This window comes from Cebus imitator, unplaced genomic scaffold (genome assembly GCF_001604975.1).
Source record: "Cebus imitator isolate Cc_AM_T3 unplaced genomic scaffold, Cebus_imitator-1.0 Scaffold139, whole genome shotgun sequence".
Classification (NCBI taxonomy): Eukaryota; Metazoa; Chordata; class Mammalia; order Primates; family Cebidae; genus Cebus; species Cebus imitator.
This window is the reverse complement of record NW_016107454.1, coordinates 4116491-4141988: the sequence shown is the minus strand read 5'-3', so window position 1 is coordinate 4141988 and position 25498 is coordinate 4116491. Positions and strand designations below refer to the sequence as shown.

At 48.2% G+C, this 25498-nt stretch overlaps 1 protein-coding gene across 7 annotated transcripts in view; it reads right to left on the bottom strand.

Annotated features, from left to right (window-relative positions):
• The window catches only part of RNF144A (ring finger protein 144A), a 161607-nt gene that overhangs the window by 29559 nt on the left and 106550 nt on the right, over positions 1-25498 (bottom strand). For 2 of the 7 annotated variants that reach the window (XM_017542003.2, XM_037743270.1), the window contains 2 exons: positions 19302-19391; positions 5813-10283 (listed from right to left, as the gene is read on the bottom strand). In XM_017542003.2, coding sequence (XP_017397492.1) covers positions 10152-10283; positions 19302-19391 — 222 coding nt within the window. In that variant the 3' untranslated portion in view covers positions 5813-10151. Of the gene's footprint in view, positions 1-5727; positions 10284-19301; positions 19392-25498 lie in introns of those variants that run through there. The other 5 variants (XM_017542002.2, XM_017542005.2, XM_037743269.1 and 2 more) reach the window with 3 other exon arrangements.

The following is a 25498-nucleotide window of genomic DNA, read 5'->3' as shown; positions in this document are numbered from 1 at the left end:
GCTGTTGAATTTTGTCAAAGGCCTTCTCTGCATCAATTGAGATAATCATGTGGTTTTTGTCTTTGGTTCTGTTTATGTGGTGAATTACGTTTATAGACTTGCGTATGTCAAACCAATTTATATACAGCCAATTTCACCTCATTGCTGGACTTGCACCACATGAACAGTTACTTTGGAAGCGTCATTTACTCAGACAAGTGACAAATGTTTGTTGAGCACTGACTATGCTCAGCCTGTGCTGGTGCTTCTGAAAATGCGTTACCTGCCTATCCCTCTTTCTCATCCCTAACGCTTCTCTGCCTGGAAGGCCGGCCCTCCCCCTAAAGCCCAGCTGAAAACTATTCAGCTTCCAGCACTCACCTCAGAGGATTAGCTTCACACAGGGAGCATTCCCAGACCCTGCCTCCCTCCAGGTGCAGTATTCATTCCTCCTCTGTGATGCTATAGGGCCTCAGGAACCCTCCCATAGGAGTGTAATTGTCTACACTGTAAATCCTACCACACCCTGAGCCCTGCGGGGAGAGGGGCTAGGAGGCTTTGCATCTCCATAATTCTTAGTTGTCGTGGGTTTCTGCAGAGTACATATCCAATGAAGAACCTGTGGCACCCAAGACAGCTGTGTTTAGCCACTGCTTGGCTTTAGGTGAAAGTGAATCACTTGCACAAGGCTGAGTGGACTGCACCGGCTCTTACCTCTGCAGTTTTCAATGTCAATTTGGCTCTTAGATTAATTCTATTTCAGATTATGGGAATGTTAATTTCCAAGGTGATCCTTTCCTGTGAAGTACTTTGCTGCCATAAAAACATAGCTTAGAAAGGTCCCCATGCTATGGTCAGCCCCTAATTCCAGGCAAGGTGGCCCCTGCTGCAGCCTCCCTTAGGCCCCTTCTGCAGGAAGGCTCCCCTGGGCACTCTCGGCCCACCCTTGCCCTTCACGTGGTTTTGGGTGTCTTACTGAACGCTGGGTGTGTTCCTACAGGCTGTGGGGTGGGCCAGGCTCCAGGGTCTACTCATTGTTTGTTACAGGGCAAGACTCTTAACGATTCTGAGCCTTAATTTTCTTGTGTGTAAAGTGAAAAATTGTGACAATAACAGTTTACGTCCCAGGGTGATTTTATTAGTTTCTCCTTTGAACAAAATGTTGATCCAGGAAGCACAATGTTTGTGCTGCGATGGGCACCGTCTCCCACCTAATGTTGGTCCCTCGGAAGGTCCTTGGGTATGCGACTGATTATCTGCAGGTGGAGATGAGCCCTGTTTTGTCTGCAGTCTCCGAAATCATCTGAGATGGTGTGGGTGTGCCTGAGAGCAACTATTCCCCGCCTCAGGATTCCCTGAGCTCATTTTTCTCATTCATCTTGCCGTCTTGAAAACAGGTAGGATTGGGGTGTCTTCCCCAGGGATATGATCTTCAGATGCAGGGTTTAAACTCTCCCAAGAACAGAAAGGAAACCACCCCGTATGGCTGAGAGATTCTCTGCATGTCAGTCAGGGTAAAACAGGAAGGGAAGCAGCTCTGGGAAGCCATGTGGTGGGAAGAACACTGGCCCCCCCCATAGGGCAGACCTGGGTTCCTGGCTTTACTGACCACTTATCCTTGGTGTCACTTGAGGCAAATGAGCCTCTTCAAGCCCCAGTGATATGAAGATGATAGGACTGGCAGCTTTGTGAGCATTAAACACAACCCATGGAAAGGAGTGAGCAAGTGCCTGGCTCAGAAGAGGTTCTCAGTTCACAATAGGATTTCTTCCAAAATACAGTGAGCCTTTTGCTTCCAGACTGTCTCCAGCTCAAGTGTAAGGCTTTTCGTAGCTGAACATCCCAAGTGACTGAACATTCTCCCTGATATGGTTTGGCTGTGTCCCCACCAAAATGTCAACTGGAATTGTATCTCAGAATTCCCACATGTTGCGGGAGGCACCCACGTGGAGGTAATTGAATCATGGGGGCCCGTCTTTCCTGCGCTAGTCTCATCATAGTGGATAAGTCTCACGAAATCTGATGGGTTTATCAGGGGCTCCTGCTTTTGCTTCTTCCTTATTTGTCTCTTGCCATTGCCATTTAAGAAGTGCCTTTCACTTCCCGCCACGACTCTGAGGCCTCCCCAGCCATGAGGAACTGTAAGTCCAATTAAACCTTTTTCTTCCCAGTCTTGGATATGTCTTTATTGGCAGTGAGAAAACAGACTAATATGCTCCCCAAACTACAAATACATTCATAGACACACACGCATAGACACATACTTCACACAGGCACACTCACACACGTGCTTCACACAGGCTCTTGCACACACACCTCCCCGGGAGCAGTTTAATTCCTTCATCTGACAAGCATTCAGTAAGTCACCACTGTGTGTCCAATAACAGCAGGGGCTGAAGAGGCAAACATGAAAACCTATTTACAATGTTCATTTCCTAAATCCCTGGATAAAATGAACATGGAGTCCAACTGTCAGAAGCTTTTGAAATGTATTCCCTTTTACATTTTGGGCTTTTCATAAAAGTTGTGATAAGCCGAGAAATTCTGAGAAGTGAGAAAAGACTACTCCTTTTTGGATCTTTCTTGTGCAGTAGAAACACATCATGTGTATTCACATTCTGAATGAATTTTGTAAGTCAGTGAGAAAAAGAAACTAAGAATAAATAAAAATATATTTGAAGGCCAGGCGAGGTGGCTTATGCTTGTTATCCCAGCACTTTGGTAGGCCAAGGCACATGGATCATGAGGTCAGGAGTTCAAGACCAGCCTGGCCAAGATGGTGAAACCCTGCCTCTACTAAAAATACAAAATTTAGCTGGGCATGATGGCAGGTGCTTGCAATCCCAACTACTCAGGAGGCTGAGGCAGAAAATTGCTTGAACCCGGGAGGTGGAGGTTGCAGTGAGCCAAGATGGTGCCACTGCACTTCAGCCTGGGGGACAGAGAGAGACTCCATTATAAAAAGCCCAGATAATTACCCAGGAGAACAAGTGAATGATGTTTTGATACTGCAAATTCAGATTTTCCAATATGAAAACATGTACTCCATTTTGCTTTGCATGAACCACGGGCTGTGGCACAACCACTTCCCGGCACCCCTGGGCAGCCTGAGCCATGATGCGAGCTGTTCACTTCTCGGGTCCTACGATGAAAACAGGAGGGAACAGGGTCCTTCTGTGCTTGAAGCAGGAGTGCTGAGTGGTTATCGTTACTGGGGGGGAGCCACATCCACATTCACAGTGGAACTGCATAAGCAACTTAATATATCACCAAAATATACTCTACAGCTTCCTTGTCATTCCCTCATGTAACCTGAGAAAAAATCCTATGCAGGACTCTTCATCCCAATTTTCAGACAGAAATTACAGGTACTCCCCGGCTGAGTCACGGGCACGGGAAGTCACCCCGTGCCATGTGGCTGCTCCCAGGCTGAGTCACAGGCACGGGAAGTCACCCCGTGCCATGTGGCTCCAGCCTTCCCTGCCACAGCAGCCACGGCAGCTCTCTTCGCCTGCTGCTCTGTGGCCCATTCAATGTTGGCTTCATCCAAAATGCACATCCTGGGTGACTTTAGCTAGCGAAGAGCGGGTAGCACACCTCAGGTCATGGGCAACTGCTGTTTCTCAATGGCTGAGTTGCTCACTGGTATAGACAGAGCTGAGCTGAGCTGAACACTGGACACTATCTTGTGGTTGAGCCATATCAGCAGTTATATTCTCTCATGTAACTCCTGGAAACAAGGTCAAGTTTAGAATAACCTTCCAGAGAAGCACCTGCTATCAAAGTCAGTGCCGTTCCCACCCTCTATGCCCTGTAATTTGGGTTCCTCTAAGAGTCTCTGTTTAATGTTGATAAGACTCTGCCAACAATTTTTTTTTTCAATTTTTAGAAACAAATGTATGTACCTATGTAGATAGACTAATATGGATTTATTTTGCTTAAAAGTAATTGGTTTTTGGCAGTGTTTTCTAGGGGCATTTCCTACATTCCAAGGTCAGCTTGAAAAATTGATGTGCAACCCAGCGTTAGGGAGGGGCTGCTTCTGGACTGCACCTGAGGCAGGACCCCTGCAGTGGAGCCCCGCCACCTGCTGTTCCCGTCCACCTTCTCTGGTTGGCCTCCCTGGGGCCAGATGGCCCACTCACAGTCTGTGCTCTCTCCTATGGAGGTGAGTTGTGTTCCCCACAAACAATGTTCAAGTCTTAACTCCCAGAACCTGTGAATGTGACCTTATTAGTAAATAGGGTCTTTGCAGATTATTGAGTGAAGATGAGGTATCAGGGGAGGCTCTCATCCAATATGACTTTGACCTTATGTGAAGGAGCCATGTCCACAGGCGTGCACACAGGGAGAATGCCATGGGAACCTATAGGCAGAGACTGGGGGTGCATCTGCCAGCCAAGGAACACCAAGGGCTGCCAGCAGTGCCAGAAGACTGCAGAGCGACACGGGTGTCCTCCTTACTGCTCTCCAAAGAATCCAGCCCTACAGATACTTGAGCCTTCAGTTTCCAACCTCCAGAACTGGGAGACAGTAAACTCTGTTGTTTTAACCCCCAGTGTGTGGTCCTTTGTGACAGCAGCCCTAAGATCCTAACCCACTCCTCCCGCACAGCATTTATCATGAAGGTCAGGTTCCTGAGCTCAGCACCCTGTGTCCCTGCCTGGTCAGACACTTGAGTAACTCTCCAACCCTGAAACGCCAGCCAGACCAAACTCCGTGTGCTTGTTGAACGGGGCCCTTCCTTTGAACGCACGTCTCAGTTTTTCTTGGCTAGTTCCTACTTGTCTGCAAGACCGAGCTCATGCACGGCATCCTCTGGACAGCTTTCCCTGACCTTCAGGCCTGGCTGAAAGGGCTGTGCTTTCTGTGTCTGCAAAGCCTGCTGAGCACGTGTCTACCATTGAGCTTATTACACCTTCTTATGATCATTGTTTATAATTGATAAACAATTGATTTTTATCAGTTATCAAACGTAATTGATAACTGACTTATCTGTCAACCCCTTGAGACTAAGAGCTCCTTGAGGTCAGGTATATTGAATCTTTAGTGCTCACGATGAATCACCAGTTAACAAAATCCACTTCCTTAATGTGTACCTGAAGATATAAAGGGTGGCTTTCAAAATTTAAAAACAGGACAAGGAACCAATTGCCTATTCCAGACTTTGGCGACATATGAACGCATGAGGTACAGATTCTCCTACAAAGCTGGAGTGAGACGAATGAAAATCAAGGTGAACCACATCTTCAGCTCGTTATTATTTCTCCTACAAAATGAAAAGGATCCATATTTATTCCACTTTTTCCCCCCGGCAGAAAAAAGATGCCTGCTGATTTTCATGATGCATCCCATAGAACGTGACAGGTTTGTAAGGCACTGGTCTTTGTGGCTGGAGGCAGAGTGCCCTAAGGGGATGAAAGGCTTCCTGATGCTGCAGTACTGGATTGACACCACAAGAGGGAGTCAGGAATGGCTGGACGTGTTGATTTCACTCACCCAACCAAGAAATTTTGGCATCCAAGAGTCCAGAACATTCCTAAAACAGAAAATCTCAGAATACCAGAGCTGTTTTCCCAGTGATATAAGATCCCTCCCCTGCCTCTCCCTTCCTCCCTCCACCCCCAGTTCCCATATTGAATATTTTAAATCTTCAATAGATTAAATATTGAAGATGGAAGCTAGAACATTTCCCATCTCCAGGCCAATAGTCAAACAAACATCTACAAAAGACGGAGCCACGCAGAGTTTACAAAAGTCACCTGTATTCCAGACAAAATATCTTTAAAAAGGAATCCCTGCTAAAGCGGGGGACAAACTACATAAGACACAATACATTTAAAATATGTATTGAAATTACAAATCAAACTTTTTCCATATGATTCCAGAGTACAAAACACAACATTAAAAGGCATTCAAACAGCTCTTTTATACATCACAGTGTTAGTGGCACAAAATGTACTGACATTTCAAAAACACAAATCAAGTCTGTTTTGATTTTGTTTTACCACCGCTTGTCAAATACATAACGTATACATGTGCATGACTCATTCATGCATATTTTTATACAAGATTAAAATACACCCATAGTAAGGTCAGCAAAGAAGCAAAGAAAGGGCAGGCATGGGGCACGTAGCCACCCCTCACTGAAGGCTCCTGGAATTGTGGAAGACAGAATTGCACAAATCAAAGGGAGGGTGGAGACCCTGGGTTTTTCAACATCAAGACAGCATGCTCTCCTAGTTGCGAAGCATTGGCAAATAGATTTGAATGCAGGCCCCTTTGTTTCATTTGGTGTTTTTGGTAAGACCAGTCATAATCCCTTCACTGCGTTTATTTTCATAAGGGCTTAGGTTCATTATCAGAAATAAACAAGCTTTGGTATTTTTTAAAGAGAACTTCATGAAGCTTTACACATGCAAAATGTTTTCCCTTGATGATCTCATTGTGATTTATATATATACACAGGTGTGCTCACTAAGAAATGAGAATCTGAGACACACACACAAAGCCCCTCCTAGATCCTTTCAATCCCCTAATTTTTAAAGACTACCAAGAAAAAGTTTTCTCTTCTAAATTTGTAAAATGACTTCTAACTTTTGCAATAGAAATGAAAACAATAAACTCATCTTGAAGAAATTTATGCATCTCTGATAGTCCCTCCCACGGGCCCTGTGTTCTAATCAGGAAATGGCCTGCGCCCTAAACTGGTTTTATGGAATAATATGTTGTCAAGATCATTTGTTCCTCTTTAAGAAAACAGGCCGGGTGTAGTGGCTCATGCCTGTAATTCCAGCACTTTGGGACGCTGAAGTGGGTGGGTCATCTGAGGTCAGGAGTTTGAGACCAGCCTGGTCAACATGGTGAAACCCCGTCTCTACTGAAAATACAAAAATCAGCTGGGCCTGGTGGCTGCCACCTGTAATCCCAGCTACTTGGGAGGCTGAGGAAGAAAAATCACTCGAACCTGGGAGGCAGAGGTCGTAGTGAGCCGAGGTGATGCATGGTACTCCAGCCTGGCAACAACAGCCAAACTCCACCTCAAAAGAAAGAAAATGCCAGAGGTGGCAGATGCTGGTTCCTCTTTCCTCTGTCCACAGCTACTCCTGTTTGAGTTGAGGAGGAAGAACTAATTTGGACAGTTATTCACGCAATCCAAGGCTTTGTTTATGCTCAGATCCTAAGTCAGTCTCTGCTACGTGAACATCTGTGGTGACTGCATCTCTGCAAGGTGCTGGCTTCCTGTGAGGGTGCACAGCTCATCTGGCTGAGCTATGGACTACACAGCAGAGCCAGACTAAGAGGTCAGGCATGTCCAGCAAATCCTCCAAATGTGGTCAGGTATACTGAAGGCCCTCGGATAAGCCACAGGTCCACTGGGCTGTGGCCAGTGCTCACTGGCCACCCCATCTGGACAGCAGTACAGCAGCCATGGCTGTCTAAGGGCCCTCACCCCTTACTCCCCAATTTAAAGGCCTCTTAAGGAACACATGCCATGTGCTGCTGGGGCTTCAGGATGAACACCATCTGTAAAAGTGAATGTCACTTTTCAGTTGAGACAAATTATGCCGCTTAACGGGAATAGGTCCATCCACTCAATGTAGAACTCCCCAAGTTTTACTGGGGAGTGATGGCGAGACCAAAGTCCAAGCTGAGGGCCATCTTCCAGTGTGCTATTTACATTTTATATCAAGCAGGGTTGATACTGTATTCCCATAAGAGTGTGGCGTTCCTTACTAAAACAGAAGGAAATGCGAGTTTATGTATCTCAGAGGGCATTGCTGGCATTTATAAAGGAAGTGGACAATTTTGATTTTATAACTAGATCAAAATGAGCAAATGGAGGCATGCATCATACAAAAAGTACGAGCCAGTAGGTGCTAATTTGACTGCCCCTGGCTGGCCCCAGAATCTCTGTGGTCCCCATCTGGGTTGAACTACGTGCTTGTGAAACACATCAGAGGCGAAGGCACGAGGACAGCTGGGGCTACAGATGTGCATGGCTGGGCCCGAGACTCCTCAGTGGACAGCCTGTCCCTCTAGAAATAAGGTGATGTGAGCTCTAGCCTTAGGATGCAACCTTTCCATAGGCTCCGACTCTCACCCTGAGGATGGGGGTGCTGCTGTGTGGGCTCGTGCGATGGGCAGCAGGAATTTCAGGCAGGAAGGACGAGCATAGGGTGGAGGCCTGTCCTGGGGACCACTGGACACAGGGCCACAGGCCTGCCATGTGTGCTGGGCACTTTAAAGGGCAGAGCTGGACAGCTGCATCCACATAACACAGGCTGAGGGTTCAAGCCCAGCCAAAGACTCCTGAAGGAGTTGCCACCCATCTCCAGAAACGCTCTTCTACCTCTAGATGCCATCACAGCACCACAGACCACAGACGGCCGCAGCCCAGGCTTCTTCTAGAAAGGGAGTCGCGGGCATGTTCTTAGTCACTAAATTCATACAATGCAATTGCAAGGGGAGCTTTTTGAATGTAATTTCGACACAGAGGGATTTTCTAAATGGCTTCAGTTTCATAAGGAAAATCAACACTAGAGGTGAAGAGTGAGGTGATGCTGTCTCCTCTATGAATTCAATGTTGGGAAATAAGAAATAGATTTCTAACCAGGGAAAGTAAACTAGGACCTGAGACATACTCAAATGCAGAAGTCACATACACGAAGCGACATTTTAAAAATGTGCTTGTGATGAGCAAATAACTGAGATAAAAGGGTTTTGTTTTTGTTTTACTTCTTTACAGAATGTTTAATATTTTAAATCCCACTGTAATACATCTACAATAGTTGCCTGTTATTTTCAGAAGCTTTAAGTTCAATGCAGTTTGCTTTTTAAAAGCACCTGCATCTTTTAGAAGTCGATTCTCTTTAAAGAATACACTTTCTCCACTTTTCAGAGTCCATTGGTGGAGTAATGTGTGTGTCTCCTTATTCATCCCTGCACCCTGCTGCCGTGGAAATGGACACACACAGCCCTGTAAAAGATCAAGTGGTAAAATCCTCGCATTAAAACTAAGTGAAATGGGAGGGTTTTCCCCCAGCAGGAGCAAAATGGTTAGCAATACGACTTGGAACTGTGTAAGATATACGATTTCTCAAAATGGCTAAAGCATTTTAAAAATGTGGAAACCTGGTCGGCTCCTCTCTAATGCCCAGAGTCCTCTAGCCTCTGCCAGGAGGCCTTGCATCTGCGTATCAGTAACGCTGCTTTCTTCTCCGTGTCTACCTGAAGACGGAGGCTAGAGGCCAGACCGCGGCAATTCAGAGGAGAGTCGTTTCCGAGCAAAGCAGTTGGATTGAAAACAATAAAAATCATTTGCTGCTACCTCGCTGAGAAGGATGAGACCCAGGAGCTGAAAACAACAAAAGGCAAATCTAATGGAGATGAGATGTTCCTTTAAACATGTCAATATTTTCAAGGAAATGCAACAATATAGGAACCACATTTATAACAGTACACAGCTTACAGCGTCCAAAAAGTTATTACAGCAAGTTTCAAGAAAAACACAAAGAGTGCATAAGGCTTTCTAAATCTCCTGAAAAGTCGTTTAACTATAACTTCTTAAAATGCACATTTCAAGAAAGGCATAGGATGGTTTATATGCACCTTGTTGATTTTCACTACTCAGTTGGGAAAAAAAATGCCTTCTAAAAAGGATTTTACTAAATGCCATTAGTAATAAAAACAGTTGTCATAAACGGAGTGCTTTTCTCAAGCTGGAATAATCAGATTCTGTCTGAAGAGGGTCGCAATCCTTAAAAGACTTCTCCGACAACATGGTGCCATCTTGAAGCCAAGGAGGAGACGAACAACGTTTTGTAAGAGAAAGTCTCTCAGGCCACCCCCAGACATGCCTCGTCTACCACAGAGAGAAGGCTGCCTGGTGCGCTTCTCACAGCACCTCCCTGTCATCTGCAGAGGATGATCTGTGGGGATGTGCCTTACCCACACCTGCCTCGCCCTCCCCACACCTAGGTGACCACACCTGGGGCCTCAGCGAACTTTGTGACATCGGTCCCTGAAATCACGGCGTCCAGCTTGACACTGTGAAGCTCAATGGGGCACATAAGGCAAGAAAGATGTTTAGTGAGAGGGGGACAGTGGGTAGGGGTGGGGGAGAGCCGCACTTCCCGGAGGCAGGGATTTGTTCCGGCATTGTGCTGCCTCTAGGTGGGCAACGGGTCGTCATCACCTTTACTGCACTTGCACTTGCAGCAAAGTACAAAGGGAGTGGCCAGGAGTAGGAAAGGTGAGGCCACCAATAGCAGGAGCCCAAAGCCAGCAAAAATGCCCACGACCTGGAAGAAAGAAACAAAGGGGTAGAGGTAAGGAGGGCTGGTCTGTAGGTTCCAGAGCTAAAGTATAAACTATACAACCACCTACCCATCCATCCATCCAACCATCCATCCATCCACCCACCCATCCATCCGTCCATCTAGCCATCCATCCATCCACCCACCCATCTATCCATCCAACCATCCAGCCATCATCTACCCATTCATCCATTAACCATCATCCATCTATCCATCCTTCCATCCACCCACCCATCCATCCATCCATCTAGCCATCCATCCATCCACCCATCTAGCCATCGTCTACCCATTCACCCATTAACCATCATCTATCCATCCATCCATCTATCCATCCAACCATCCGTCCACACCCATCTATCCATCTAAACCACCATCCATCTTCTTACCAATTCACCAGTCTATGCCCTTCCATTCATACACCCACCAACCCATGTACCCACCCATCTACTCATCTACCCACTATATATCTATCCACTCACTATAAATTCTTCCCTTCATTTTCCCCGCATTCTTCCTTTCCCTTCCTTCCCTTTCTCTGCTGTTTTCCATCTAAGCACCCAAACATCCATACATCTATATATCCAATTAACTAGCCAGTTTCCTGTCAGCTACTACGCTGACCCAGACGCTGCCCTTGATGCTGCAGATACAGAGGTGCACATGTCTTGGCCCTCAAGGAAGACTCTGTCTGGCATAAAAAGACTGAGATCTAATAAACTGATTACAAGACATTCTACAGAAACTGCCATCAGGTTCCAGGGGTGAACGCCACCCCCCCAGAGTGACAGACACCTACATTTGCTAGGGGAAAGGAGGGTTTCCAATGGCCATGGCTGAGATCCTGGAGACAAGCAGGTTGTTACTACAGAAGAAATGCTGGAATAGGGCATTTTCAACGAGAAAATAGAAAAGACGCAGGCATGGTGCATCAGAGAATGACCTGGCCCCTGTCCTTCCTGGAGCTTAAAGCCCAATACTGCCTGTTATGTATTTTGATTTTTGTTTTAAAACATGTTTATCCCTAGTTTTGAATAAAGGCCAAAAGAAATAAGCCTCAAATGCAGGCATGCCATCATCTGAGTCAGGTGGCATGGCTGGTCAAAGGGGCACAGAGCCAGCTTTCCAGCCAGCCTTGCCGTTGGCATAGTCTGACCCAAGCACACAGCCTGCAGAACTGATGGTGGACGGGCTAGACCGCCACCTAGCGTTCACAGTGGCCAGTAAATGCAAGCACCAGCACATGCTTCTCATTCCCACTCAGGGTTCACTTCTCCCCAGCTCTGTTTTCTCATGGATAAAATAAACAAATGAAATAAAAGATCTCTGTGGGCCATTACCAGCTCTCAAATGTGATACCCCTACTAAAGCATCCCAGGTGTGTGGAAGAAAGTATACCTTGACTTAGATTCCTCCTGAAAGTCCACACCAACACACACACACACAGACGTGCATACATTTTGCATTTAATAAATTATGTCATGTTGCATTTATACATTAGATTCTGCTAATGCTGGGAATCCATGCTTGCTGCCCAGTTGGCTACGTTCATTTGTCTGAACATCTTATCATCAGCAGTGGCATCATCCAGTGTGAATTCGGGTGATGCTTTATTGAAATCATGTGCACGCTGATACTCAGGACACATAAAAGATGCAGTCAGCTCTTCTTTATTTGAAGGGCACTCTTGAGCAACCTCAACTACCTGGCACACAACTGTCTGTCTTGAAGGAGCCACACATTCTTTGCAGTCAAAATTATGCCAAAAGCCTTGACCCAATGACCACATTCTTGGCCAGACACACACCATCTTCGCCTTTCACTCAGTCCACCTCGTCTCTAAAGTTGCCTGCTGTTTGAAAAGTTGGGGTTACCCAACCCATTGCCAGTTGGTGACAGGCAGATACAGGTGGTGCCAGAGTTACGCAGCCAGCAGTGAAAAATGAGACAGGAAGCAAATAATATCACAAAACAGAAAAAATCACTCGGTGTGTGCTGTGGACATGTGTCAGATACTTGGTCACAGAAGGCAGAGGGACGGGTAAACGGTTTCAGGCTCCTGAGAATCTGTACAGCACCGCTTTGTTCATACTGGCAAACCCTGAGGCTTAAAGGAACAGTCAGCCCTTCCCAGGAAGTTTCTTAAATGTATGCTACTTAGAGCCAAAACACCCTTTCTGCACACCATTGTAAGTTTCCACGCACAGCTCAGCACCTCTCATAATAAATGTCCGACCCAGGTTCATGGGATGAGCCAGGAAAAGAACCTGGTAATGTTCTGAATGGTTTCCCCCAGATAATTCTTCTATAAACCACACTGAAGGGCTTGGAAAAACTAAGCCAAAATCTGAGCTACGGTAAGGTCAACGGAACACACACTGATACTAGGTAACTGAAGGTGGCACAGAGATGCAGAATCATGGTATCATATTTGATCCCTGGATTATAATCCAGTCTAATTTTCTAATTTCACAGATGCAAAATCTATACCCCATCCCCAAAAAATCTATACCCAGAGGTCCAATATTTGTTTAAAACAGATAAGAGATGAGCATCCTGGTATAAATACAAGAGCTGTATGGTGCATATTTCACTGATCTCAGTGAGAAATACCCTTAGAACTGACTGCATGTGGCTTCCAGGACGTAAGCATCTCTGGAAGGAACGCCTGGTCCTTCAGCTCAGTCTCAGAAAGTGTCACTGTGCACTCCTTCACGAATGTGAATACAGAGAATCAGTAATTAGCTGGCTTTAGTTAATGCCATCCTTTAGCTAAAAATGAGCGCTTGATCAGAGCTGAACCGGGGTAAAGTTTCTTTTCACTTCTCAGAAGAGAAGGAAAAGCTGGTGCTGGATAAGGTGTCCCTTGTCAGATGCTGGGGTCCTGAGGAAGGAGGGTTACTCCAGTGAAAATGAAATGCTCCTCCACATGATGGATGATTTCTGGGATAGCACCTGAAAAAGGCCACAAGTACTTTATGCCATGGTGTGTACAGCGAATGCACAAGAGGGTGGGCGGACAGGGCACAGGTGTGGCTCCAGCGCCCACGCTCACTCCAGCGACCGCGCAGTCACCATGAGACATCTGTCCACCCTGAGGCCCTGCCTTCAAGGCCACTCTGCTGGTTCTCACTGCCATTTGCTTCCATAGGAGACTCTGCTATACTGAATAAAAAATGTATCACTTGGGATACAAACTGTACAAAAACTTTATGCAACAAAAACACTTCTTCCTTCATACTGCTATCTTGCTAGAAAGGTCCATTTGACAAGGACACTGGGTAAAGATGCTCGTGGCACATAAAACCTCTGCTCCCATGAACATAATGAAACCAGCCTGCCATCTCAAGGAGACACAGTGGAATTCCCCCAGATCTCTTAGAATAATCTTACTGAGCTTCACCTCTAAAGGCAGGAAGAGCCTGGGAGAAGGGGACTTTCAAAATGACACTGAACACTGGGAATCAGAGGACACTGAATTCAGGGCATGTTCTGAGTGCTGATGAGGCTTGAGTTGAGCAAGTTCCTTGACTGACAGAGAAATGCTTCCCCAGGGAGCCTATGAAACCAGACCTAGACAAGAAGTTCTAAGCCCCGGCAGGGTCTGTGCCAGAGGGTGGCCCAGCTGACCCATTTGTAGGATGATAAAGCAATTTTGTGGGTCAAGATGAGGTCTGTAGTAAACAGAGCAGAACAGAAAATGCAGGTGCCCAGAGTGGGTAAGCTATGTTGACGTGGGTGTGCACGGGGATCTATGCGCCTGGAACATATCTCCTTGTGGGCTGCAGTCAAGTAAGATTCCAAAGCCACTGCTCAGCACGTGCTGCAGCCTGGGCTGGTTATAGCCAGGTAACTGGAGGAGCAGGAGCTGGAGCAGAGCCTTAAAAATGGATAGGAGGAATACAGATTGACAGGGAGAAGGAACAAAACAGAGCAAGAGAGAGACACAGGAATGGAGAAGGCAGAACAGCAGGCCATCCTGAGTGGGGTGTTCTGAGGCCACAAGGCTGGCAGATTCTGCTTTGTTGAGAGATGCAGATGAAGTTGAAATAAAGGGAGGCCAAATGTGGGGGACCAGGAGCCCCAGGAGGAGAAGGCTTCAGGTTACGCCCCATTGGAGCATTCTATTCCACTGCTATAAAACCTTCTGTGGATCCCCAGTGCTACACAGACTTGAGTCTACAGCATGATACTCCACCCTCTCCACATCCAATCACTACTCTGCCCCAACTTCCCATCAGCTGCACTCCCGGAGGCCCCCCAGTGTCCCATTCTGTGCCTCTGCTCACACTGTCCTCACCTTCAAAGCATTTTCTGCAACATCCAATATTTAGGACCTTTATGGTCTGATTTAGATGCCACTCATTTCAAACTATTTTTCTCGAACTTTCCAGCTTGCTGAATTATCAACAGGAAATAATTCTTTGCTTCCAATGCCTCACCCTCCTTGTGACCTACAAGTTCCCCACAGCCTGGCAGGTGCATGTGCTCCAAAGGCCTCTGTGGCTGCTGGGTTTCCTTCACAGCACTGCATTTGGGAACACGCTCAGTGCCGCAGCAGCCCGGGGAAGGACAGGGCAGGGGAGATGCCAGAAGCCCAAAAACAAGGCAGGAGATGACAGAAGCGATCTCTTTACATGGACTGGTTTCCAAAAGGCAGACAGAGATGAGTCCGAGCGAAGCCAGGGCTCCTAAGGAGGTGGGCGTCCACTCCAACAGCTGCAGGCCGTCACCTGCTGCACCTTGACACTCCTGGCTGCTCTGCTTCCCAAAACACTATCGCTCCAGGTCCCACTGCACTTTTGTGAACTGGAACTTTTTTTTTTGAGACAGAGTCTCGCTCTGTTGCCCAGGCTGGAGTGCAGTGGCCTGATCTGGGATCACTGCAACCTCTGCCTTCAAAGAAAGGAAGAGCTCTTAGGTGTCATTAGAAAGGTGCTATTACTCCTGTCCCTCCCTAGGAGAAAAAAATAGTTCTTCTTGTCTTTGAATGAGGACAAACAAGCTCCAAGCCATCCACTTCCACCTTCTCCTCACTAGGAGCAGAACTGGAAAATAAAGCAGCTCTCACAGGTCCTGGGACGGGGGCACAGCAACCTTTCGCTCCCTGCCCTGCCCCGTGAAGTTCCCCAAGTGTAGAGAGCTGCTGAAGGCATGAGGACCATCAGGCCTGTGGAGAGAGCCGTGAATCAACACCCAGATGGGTCGTTCACGATTTTGCCTAGGCACTGCTTCCAAAGATCGTTTTGTCCCAGGCACAGGACCAGCACCAAAGAGGTTGCAAAGATGATCAAATCCGGTCCCCGCTCTCAAGAGCACTTTTCTGTATCCTAAGAGATAAGACGCAGATGAGCACGGGGCTATGCCCAGAGCGCGCTGGGGCCATGTGGGAGGGAGGGCTCTTCTTGGAGGACAGTCATGCACCAGAGACCTCACGGAGGAGGACACACCTGGACTAGGCAACAGAGGGGGTTAGAATATAGACAAGCAGAGCTGGGCAAGAACAGGACAAGTAGAGAAAGAGAGTGATAAAGACCAAGGCGGCAGCAACAGCTGGGGCAAAGTGGAGGCGGGGAGAGCACGGGCGCTGCAGCCCAGAGAAGTCCAAAGTGAGCCTGGAGGAGCAGGGAAGACGCGGCCACCAAGACCCACACTGAGGCTGTCCCAGGTTCCCAGAGCACTGGGCCTTTGGCACCTCCAGGGCACAATGGCATCAGGGCATCTGACTGCCAGCCCCACCTGAGGCCCCGGCCAGCAGCCAGATCAAGCACCAGCTGCACGGGGCGTGAGCCTGCAGGGGCTCCTGCCTGGCCTCAGAGCTGCCCCAGCCGACACCACGTGGGCTGCACGTGGGCTGGCTGGGCTGAGTCCTGTTCCCACTGCAGATTCCAGAGCAAAACACATGTGAGGATGGTAAGCCTGAGCATGCGGGAGGCTCAGCACTCAGCAACAGCCAGCCAGGGTGCCAGGGGAAAGAACTTGCTCCCACCTGGTACTCACCTTCTCTACAGGTGAACTGCCAGTGCTGGGCAATGGTCCAGGTTCTCACCAAGCTGTGATTCAGTTTCTACCAAGGTGCATACACCACGTCCACTCACACAGTGGCTATGTAAATGCTGGGTCCCCCAAATCAGCGCCCAGTCATCCCCCTACCTATAGCCCAGGGGAAAACCAAGCGCAGAAGAGGAATGCAGCTGGGCGGTTTCTATGCTGTGTGGAGAGGGGACCGTAGGTGTTGCTGTGAGTTAAATTGTGTCCCCCCAAAAAACAATATGTGAAGTTCTAGCCCCCTAGTATCTCAGAATGTGACCTTCTTTGGAAACAGTGTCTCTACAGATCAATTAAGTTAACATGAGGTGACTAGGGTGGGCTTCAATCCCATATGGCTGATGTCCTGATAGAAAGAGGGGATTCGGACACTGGTGGAGGACGAGGTGAAGACGCACAGGGAAGAGGCGGCCGGAGGAAGACGGAAGACTGCAGTGATACCTCTATGTGCCCAGGAATGCCGTGGGTGGCCGGCAAACCCTAGAAGCTAGATGAAGCCAGGGGGGACTCTCCCGCAGGTTTCAGGGCAGGCTGGGCCCTGCTGACACCTTGATTTCAGAATCCTGACCTCCAGGACTGAGCCAACATGTCTCTGCCGTTCTGAGCCACCCGGCCTGTAGTGCTGTCACAGCAGCCAGAGCAGATCTGGAAGGGGTGTGGATTCTAGCCAATGCAAGGCCACGTGCAGAGAGAACAGTCAAAGGAGCTCGGACCAACTCTCCAGGGCAGAGGGCAGCACACCACGGCCCTTGGACCAAATCTGGCTTCATCTCTGTTCTGTTTTGTTTATCCACACAGCTTTATTGGGATATAATTCTTGTACCACGCAATTCAGAAATTTAAAGCACACCCATTCAGTGGTTTCCAGTGTGTTCACAGGGTTACACAACCATCACCGGCCACTTCACCCACCTGCCTGTGTAAACAGTTTCACTGGAACACGGCCAAGGTAACTTGCTGACGTACTGTCGGCTGCTTCCGTGCCGCCAGGTGGAGTTAACAGTTGCAGCAGAGACCTACGGCCTGGGAGGCCAAGAATGCACAGCATCTGCTCCTGACAGGAGGCGTGTCTTATCCCTGGCTGTGGTCGCCCACAGGCTTTGCCACGTGGTCGGCAGTTAAGATTGCGGAGGAAGCGCAGCTGTAGGTGGACCTTTCCCTTGAGCTGGCAACTTCCTTGAGACCGAGTTTCTCCATCTTTTGGATGGGGCTGACACACATGCCTCAGAGGCTCTCCCAAGAAATGCAGTAAAGGAGACACAGGCTGGAGCCCTTCACGCCCCCGGAGGAGCAGGCAGGGAGCAGGAGCCAAAAGCCTCCTGCCGCTAACCCCTCCAAGCTTCCCACTCACTCCGCACGAGATCCAGGGTCGCTCTGCGGCCTGACAAGCCCTAAAGGGTCTGTGCCTGCCATCGTTTCTGACCAGCTCCTCATCGCATCACCTTTAACTGATTTATTAGGTTCTGGGGGCTTGCTGGTTTACCATCTCTGCTCCCAGATAGAATGTAGGCTCCAGAGGAGAAGGACGTATCTGTCTCATGTACCCCTGTATCTCCAGCGACTAGAGCCGTACCCAGCACACAGTAGGTAATAAACATGTGTTTAAAGCACAAGTTAATATTGGCCAACATGAGGGTCCTTTATCAACTCTAAAGTCTGCACAGGCATTACCTCGGGCAGGGGTCCCCAACCCCTGGGCCATGAACTGGCAGTGATCTGCGGCCTGTTAAGAACCAGGCCACAGAGTGGGAGGTTAACAGTGGTTGGGGTGGGGAGGGTTGGGGGAGCAAACGAGCGAACCTTCCTCTGTATTTACAGCCGCTCCCCATCACTCACATTCCGGCCTGAGCCCTGCATCCTGTCAAGCAGCAGCAGCACCAGCCTCTCACAGGAGCTGGAATCCTGTCGTGAACTGCGCATGTGAGGGGTCTGGGTTGCACGCTCCTTATGAGAATCTAATGCCTGATGATCTGTCACTGTCTCCCATCATCCCCAGATGGGACCATCTTGTTGCCGGGAAACAAGCTCAGGGTTCCCGCAGATTCTACATGATGGTGAGTGGTGTAATTATTTCATTATATATTACAATGTAGCAATGACATAAATGAAGCACACAATAAATGCAATGTGCTTGAATCATCCCAAATCCATCCCCCTTCCTGGTGTGTGGAAAAACTATCTTCCACGAAGTGAGTCCCTGGTGCCACAAAGGCTGGGGACCACTGACCTAGGGAATTTTTCCACTCCTCCCGTGTTATCCATTCCTGTTCCTACCTTGCTTATCTCAGGGTCTCCAGAGAAAGCTCTTTGTTAAGGGCTAGGCAAGGATTACCTAAACACAGTCAGCAGGCCATGACCAAGGCCATGAGTCACGTGCAAGTGATCTGAAGTCTGATGTTGAAGACCCATCAGACAATGGTTGTGATGCACTAGCTTTGGTTGACACTAGCTTTGGGCCAGGGTTTCTGTAAGGATAAGCCTAGAACAGCGAAAACCTGGCAGGAACCACATCTACTAGCTCTTTCTATCCGGGAGATCTTCATCCTATAGGCAAGTCTGGAAACACTAAAGATACACACACACACACACACACACACACACACAGTGTTTCTCAGCAAAAAACCAGCAGGAACCACATCTACTAGCTCTTTCTATCCAAGGTATCTTCAGTCTACATATAGGCAAATCTGGAAACACTAAAGATACACACACACACACACACACACACACAGAGAGAGTCTCTTTCTCTCTTTCTCTCTCTGCAAAAAGCCAGCAAGAAACACATCTACTAGCTCTTTCTATCCAAGAGATCTTCATCCTATAGGCAAGTCTGGAAACACTCAAGACACACACACACACACACACACACACACACACACACACACTCTCTCTCTCTCTCTCTCTCTCTCTCTCTCTCTCTCATTCTGAGATCAAACTTCCCGGTGAATCCCCTCCTACCTGTGTCCGATGCCAGATCACAGATGCCCGGGAGTGGCCCAGCTTGTTCCGGCAAGGTCCCTTATCGTAGTGTATCAGGAGGAAATCATCCTGTGAGGGCAGAGACAGTCAGAGTGAACGAGGGGCTCCTGCTGAGTTCAGTGAGTATCCCGGCCTTTGATGCGTTTCTTCTCCCGTGCTCACAATCAGTGGAGACGTGGGCCACACGGGAAGGGACGCACCTGGGAACACCTGGCCGCTACTGTGGGCCAGGCTGCTGCTCCCAGGGCCTCCATTCATCACAGAGCCACCCAGGACAGCACAGCCTCGGGCACTAGAGGGAGCCTTGGACCAGCCATCAGGCCCAGCTCAAAGAAGGGCCTCCCCATGCAGTGGCCACTTCTGAGCTTGTGGGAAAGAGAAGGGATCTCGTGGAGACACAGGACTACTAAACACGCAGGTCATGACCGCTCCAAAGAGCTCCTGCTGGCCCCGGCTGTGTGTGATTCCCTCTGCACTGCCATCTTCCCTCGGCAGGGACAGGGCTATTTCCAGGACTGGATGATTTTCTTTGCTGCTGGCCCATCCCCCTCCATCAGGTCGGGCTTCTCACCTAGAAATTGCTGCCTCTCCACTCAGGCCACTTGATTTTTCTCATGATTCAAGATCCAGCCCAGGGAGCACCTTCTACCTGCATCTTCTCAGACCCTCCCGAGTGGGCAGCGGCTCTCTGCACTCCGGCACTCCTGTGGACGCCTCCCTCCCGGCGTTCTCCATCCCGCCTCGACCTCCTGGAGCTGGGACCCTCACGTATATTGGTCTAACTGTGTTCCCCAGCTCAGTACGTGGCACCCAAATCTCAATGACTACCCCCTGGCACGAGGGAAACGCCATGTCTATACCAAACTGTCTGCTCCTCCAGGACCAGGAGGCACCGCTTTCAATCCTGATCAGTGCAGGAAATGGTGAGGCACCTGGTGCCAAGGAGGGGCAAAGCTGCTGATTCATTTAACGAGGGCAGTAAACAGGCTGTGCTTTTTCAGAAAAAAGCAAATGAACGCAGGGTCCAGTGTGCCTAAAGGAACAGGAAGTCATTCTGAAAACCAGGAGGAGCAGGAGAGGGGCAGGGGCCTTCTGCTCATTTCAATCAACTCTGATAGGCTAGTTTTGGGGCTGCAGCTGGCCTTCCTCTCCTTGTGGGGAGGACACCAGCCTTGAGTTTGCTGAGTTTCAGGGTTCAGCTTCCTGGTGTCTAAATGCACAGTGAGTGGAGGGCCATCAGATCCTGGCTGCTACGGGTGCAGTAAGAGGCCTCGGCTGGGAAGTGGAGTCCCTGCTACCACCTTGCGCCCGGCTTTGGTGCCCAGACGCCTCATCTGTGAGGGGGGGGAGGAGCAGGCGAATACAAAGCCACTTCTGGCCACACCTTTCTCGACTCTGAAGCTATTTCTGTCCACTTCCACCGCTGTGAGCTCTCTCCTCCTTGAACTCTTAACTGAAATTTCCTTTGCACTGATATTAATTTACACACTGAGATGAGCCCATTCTCCATTTTCCTGACTGCCTCTGACAAGGTCTTGCACTGCAGGTTCTTCAAAAGCTTTTGAATTTGTTTTCTGAAACGCAAACCAAATCCTGTGGACTACCCAGTTGAGAAGTGGTTATTGAACTCTGCCAGCAGACATGGACAAGCCTGGCTGCACATCCGAGGGACCTGGACAGCTTTTGGAAGCTGAAGATACTGACTCAGAGGTCTGAGGCAGGGTCCAGTCCTCACACTCCCTAAGTGGTTCTGATCCATCCTGTCCCTGGAAAGCACAGGCCTCTGTGCTGGGGGCCAGGCCCCTGATCTTGATACACAGGGCCCGTCGTCTGGGCCTCACCTTATCTTTCCAGCGTCTCCGGCCAGGCCACGAGTGAGGTCACATCCTGCTTCATCATGCCCAGGTCTTTGGTAGTAACCTGGCTCAGCACACTCTGTCCTCTCTGGTGAACAAACTCACTCAGCCTCCAAGTCCTCAGCTACCCTCAGGCCCATAGACCCAGTAACCTGCTGACTCCTCCTCTGGGCCGTCAGGGACTTTACACCGTTAGCCATGCTGCCTCCTTAGAGCGATGTGTCTGGTCACGGGGGCTCGCCAGCAAGATGAGGGGCTCCTTAAGGTCAAGAACTTCACCTCCGCTCTCATCTCACCAGACCCGCATGCCATCCAGCACAGCAGAGCTGCTGACGCTCCGCCAGATTTCACAAACAAAATGTCGACTTAAAAAGCGCTTTTCTTATCCCCTGATAAAAGCATGGAAATATGGTTTTATACTATAGAAACGACTGATTTGTGATGGTTAGTGTACTGACGACGTCCTGGGGCATAACAATCCCGGAGCTGCAGGAATGTGGATCTGCTTCCTGATGGGGATACTTTCCTCCTATTGTTCAAAGAAGTTCTGGAATGAAACCACCAGGAATGCTCCAGGAAGCTGCAATCAGGGAGAAGGTGGGTGAAAGAGCAAATCCCCCAGGGCAGTTCAAGCCCCTTCAGCTTTAAAATGTCCACGTAAACTCTGGCTTGACACTGTCTGATCTAACACAAACACGTGGTTTTTAGAGTTTGAAAGATCAGGGACTGACGGCTGTCCCTTCCTCACTAGTTTGAGAAAGATAAACCTCTCTGGTCTTCCTCATTCCAACTCACAGACATACTATGTGTATTAAAGTGAAATGGGTATGCAGAGCAAACTGTATAATACTGATCTGGAGCAGTTACCTCGACAAACATTCACTATCTACTGCAAAAAAAAAAATACATAAAAGAAAGAAACTACACATCCCTGTTCACAGAAAACAGCAAGTGCTGGGCCAGCATTGACAGCTGAGGAGCAGTGAGGATTCAAGGGGAGATAAGCTTAGCCAGGTGCAGAGGAGAGGGGGTAAAAGCCACGATGTGAAGGAGGCGGTCTGAAATATTCACAACACCTGGATGCCTGCATGTGCCAGAAAGCACTGGGGGAAAACAGGAGAGAAAGGTGCAGAGGAAAGCCCTCCCCTCTCCTCTGAGTGCTCTTGGCTGGCTTCAGACAGTGCATTTATGTGCTTGTCCTAAATCACTGTTAATGTCTTTGGTAAAGGGCCTCCACAGCAGACTCCCTTCCCTTCACATCCGCTTCCTCTGACCACAAGGTCATTTCTCAGCAGCTCTTCATCTGTACAGAAGACACAGGCAACTCTGCCGGCCATGAGGAGGATGACTCTGATGGAGGAAAAGTGCAGCCTGGTTCCTCTCCACTAGCAAGAGGCGGAGCCTGCTTTAGGGTGGAGGTGGACAGAGAGGGCCTGCCTCAGGGACGAGGGCAGAGAGGACACATTTCTGTGCTGGAAGCAGAAGAACAGCGGCTTTCCTCCTAGTCCCTGTGACTTAGTCCAAGGAGCCTGGGGAAACCAAACTTTAGTGAGTCCACGTCTAATGCTGTCCCTAAATGACCTGCAAGAGGCTCTGTGACAAGGTGGAGGAAAGCTGCCATTTCACTTCCTCCCTTCTTTATGGAAGGTTACAAAGAGTAGTAAGTTGCAGGCCAGATATTAGATATCGTATCATAACTCAATGATCAGTCTTCAGAAGAAAAAAACTGGAATACAGTAAAAGGCAAATAAATAAATAAGACTTTGAAGGCCCTAAAAAACTTTGAAAGGCTTCAGATGTCACTCCACAAATCCCCTCACATGAGGGCCAGGAACAGCTTTGTTGGACTTGAGCTAAAGAAAACTCATCTTGCCACGCTGATTCATTAAGCTTGCCTAGGAAGTGAAAATGGAGCCTCAGGATAGAAGATGGTGAGATTTTACCCAGATTTGCTCAGCTACATCAGGTTCTACTATTAATTTAGTAATTTAAAGTTCGTCAAGAGACAACAGGCCTTTCAAAGGAACAACTCCAAAAGAAGCAATCGAATGTTTTAAAGTAGCCTTTATATTACAGACCTGTTGCCCTATGTAATATTCCATCTCAAAGAGACACTCATTTTCTTCTGGACAAATCTCTCAGCCTGTGCTTCATTATGCTTTGCCCATTGGTCTGACCCACTTCTCCTTCACCTTTGAGGCCTGAGGGGACCCATCTCAGCCATTATGTGCCAAGTTGAACTGCTCTGAAATAGCCCACGGTATGAACACACTTGCCCAAAAACACTGATAAGAAAGAATAGTCTCTGGGCGGATGAATTGCTAATATCTAAAGCATGGACCTGCTCTGACTGCCTCACAGCTTTATCTGAATGAGACCTGAATGGCTTAATAATATTATTGGATGGACTGGATGCGTTCATCCTTGCTGTGCAGAACAGACACAAATATATCACTTCATGACACATGGCTTGATTTGCTTGGACTGTCCCTAGCTACACCGTTTCAATAGATAAATAGGTCTGCTATTCAATTATAGATTTATTTATTTATTTGTGAGATGGAGTCTTGCTCTGTTGCCCAGGCTGGAGTGCGATGGTGCCATCTTAGCTCACTGCAACCTGCACCTCCCAGGTTCAAATGATTCTTGTGCCTCAGTCTCCCATGCAGCTAGGACTACAGGTGCATGCCACCGTGACTGGCTAATTTTTGTATTTTTAGTAGAGATGGGGTTTCTCCATGTTGCTCAGGCTGCTCTGAGCTCCTGACCTCAGGTGATCTGCCCACCTCGGCCTCCCAAAGTGCTGGGAATACAGGCATGAGCCACCATGCACGGCCTAATTATAGTTCTTAAAAAAGTATGCGCCAATAAACTCTTCTAAAACTAAAATCATAGTTTCATCATTTCGGCAAGATGCCCATGCCCGTATATGGGCAAGGAAGGAGAATGAGAAGCCAAAAAGCAGCACCAGGTGCATCAGGCCTCAAAGCTCCAGAAAAGCTTGGGCCTCTGGGAGGGGGGGCTGTGCCCTCCTCTCAGGAACATGGCCCTGGCAGCCACATACAGTATGGTGTGTTTGAGAAACCTTCAAGCAGAGCACAATTAGGAGAAGGTTGCCGTATGAGCCTAGAACTTCCATTCTGCTGAGACGTTGATTGCCACCTGCGGAGGTCTGCCCTGCCAACCCGGACTCAGTGACAGATGAATGAATGCAACTCACACACACCAGAATACAGTGAATTGAGTGGGCTAGGGGTGGGCGTCAGCTGCTCTCAGAGGGCGACTGCAGCTGACTGATAACTTCTCCCTGTTCTTCCTCACATTTATTCGGTAGAGATTTCCTAACAGAGGTTCTAAGTCAACACACTTGTGGATAATTAACATCGTTAAAACAGTGGCTTAACATTTTTTTTTTAATGTCTCTATTATTAAACACAATTACAGGCATACCCAGTTTTAGACTGCATTCTAGCCTGGGCAATAAAGCAACACCCCTGTTCTCTCTCCCTCTTCCTCTTTCTTCCTTTCCTTTATTCTTTTTTTTTTTATTCTTTTTCTTTCTTTCTCTCATTCTTCAAAAAAAAAAAGAAAAAAGAAAGAAACTTAATTAATTAATTAAAATAAATAAATAAATGCCTACTATATTCCAGCCACAATTCATGGTCTTGGGCTATAGCAGACAACAAACTGACAGTAAGTTCCTCTCTCCTGTAACTTACATTCTTATATGATAATGATAAGGGTTAACATTAATTAAGCTAATGCTACATGTTTGTTATGGTGCAAAGTCATTCCCACACATTATTACACTTAAACTGCTAGAAAGCTTACAAAGGACATAGGTATTTTTCCCTGAAAAACTGAATCTTAGACAGGCACGATGGCTCATGCTTGCAATCCCAGCAGTTTGGGGGGTCAAGGCAGGTGTATCACCTGAGGTCAGGAGTTGGAGACCAGCCTGGCCAACATGGTAGAACCCCATCTCTACTAAAATTACAAAAATTAGGCCTGGTGCGGTGGCTTATGCCTGTAATCCCAGCTCTTTTGGAGGCCGAGGCGGGTGGATCACAGGGTCAAGAGATTGAGACCATCTGGCCAACATGGTGAAACCCCGTCTCTACTAAAAGTACAAAAAATTAGTCGGGCGTGGTGGTGCATGCCTGTAGTCCCAGCTACTGTGGAGGCTGAGGCAGGAGAATTGCTTGAAACCGGAAAATGGGAGTTGCAGTGAGCCAGGATCGTGTCACTGCACCTCAGCCTGGCAAAAGAACGAGACTCTGTCTCAAAAAAAAAAAAAAAAAATTACAAAAATTAGTTGGG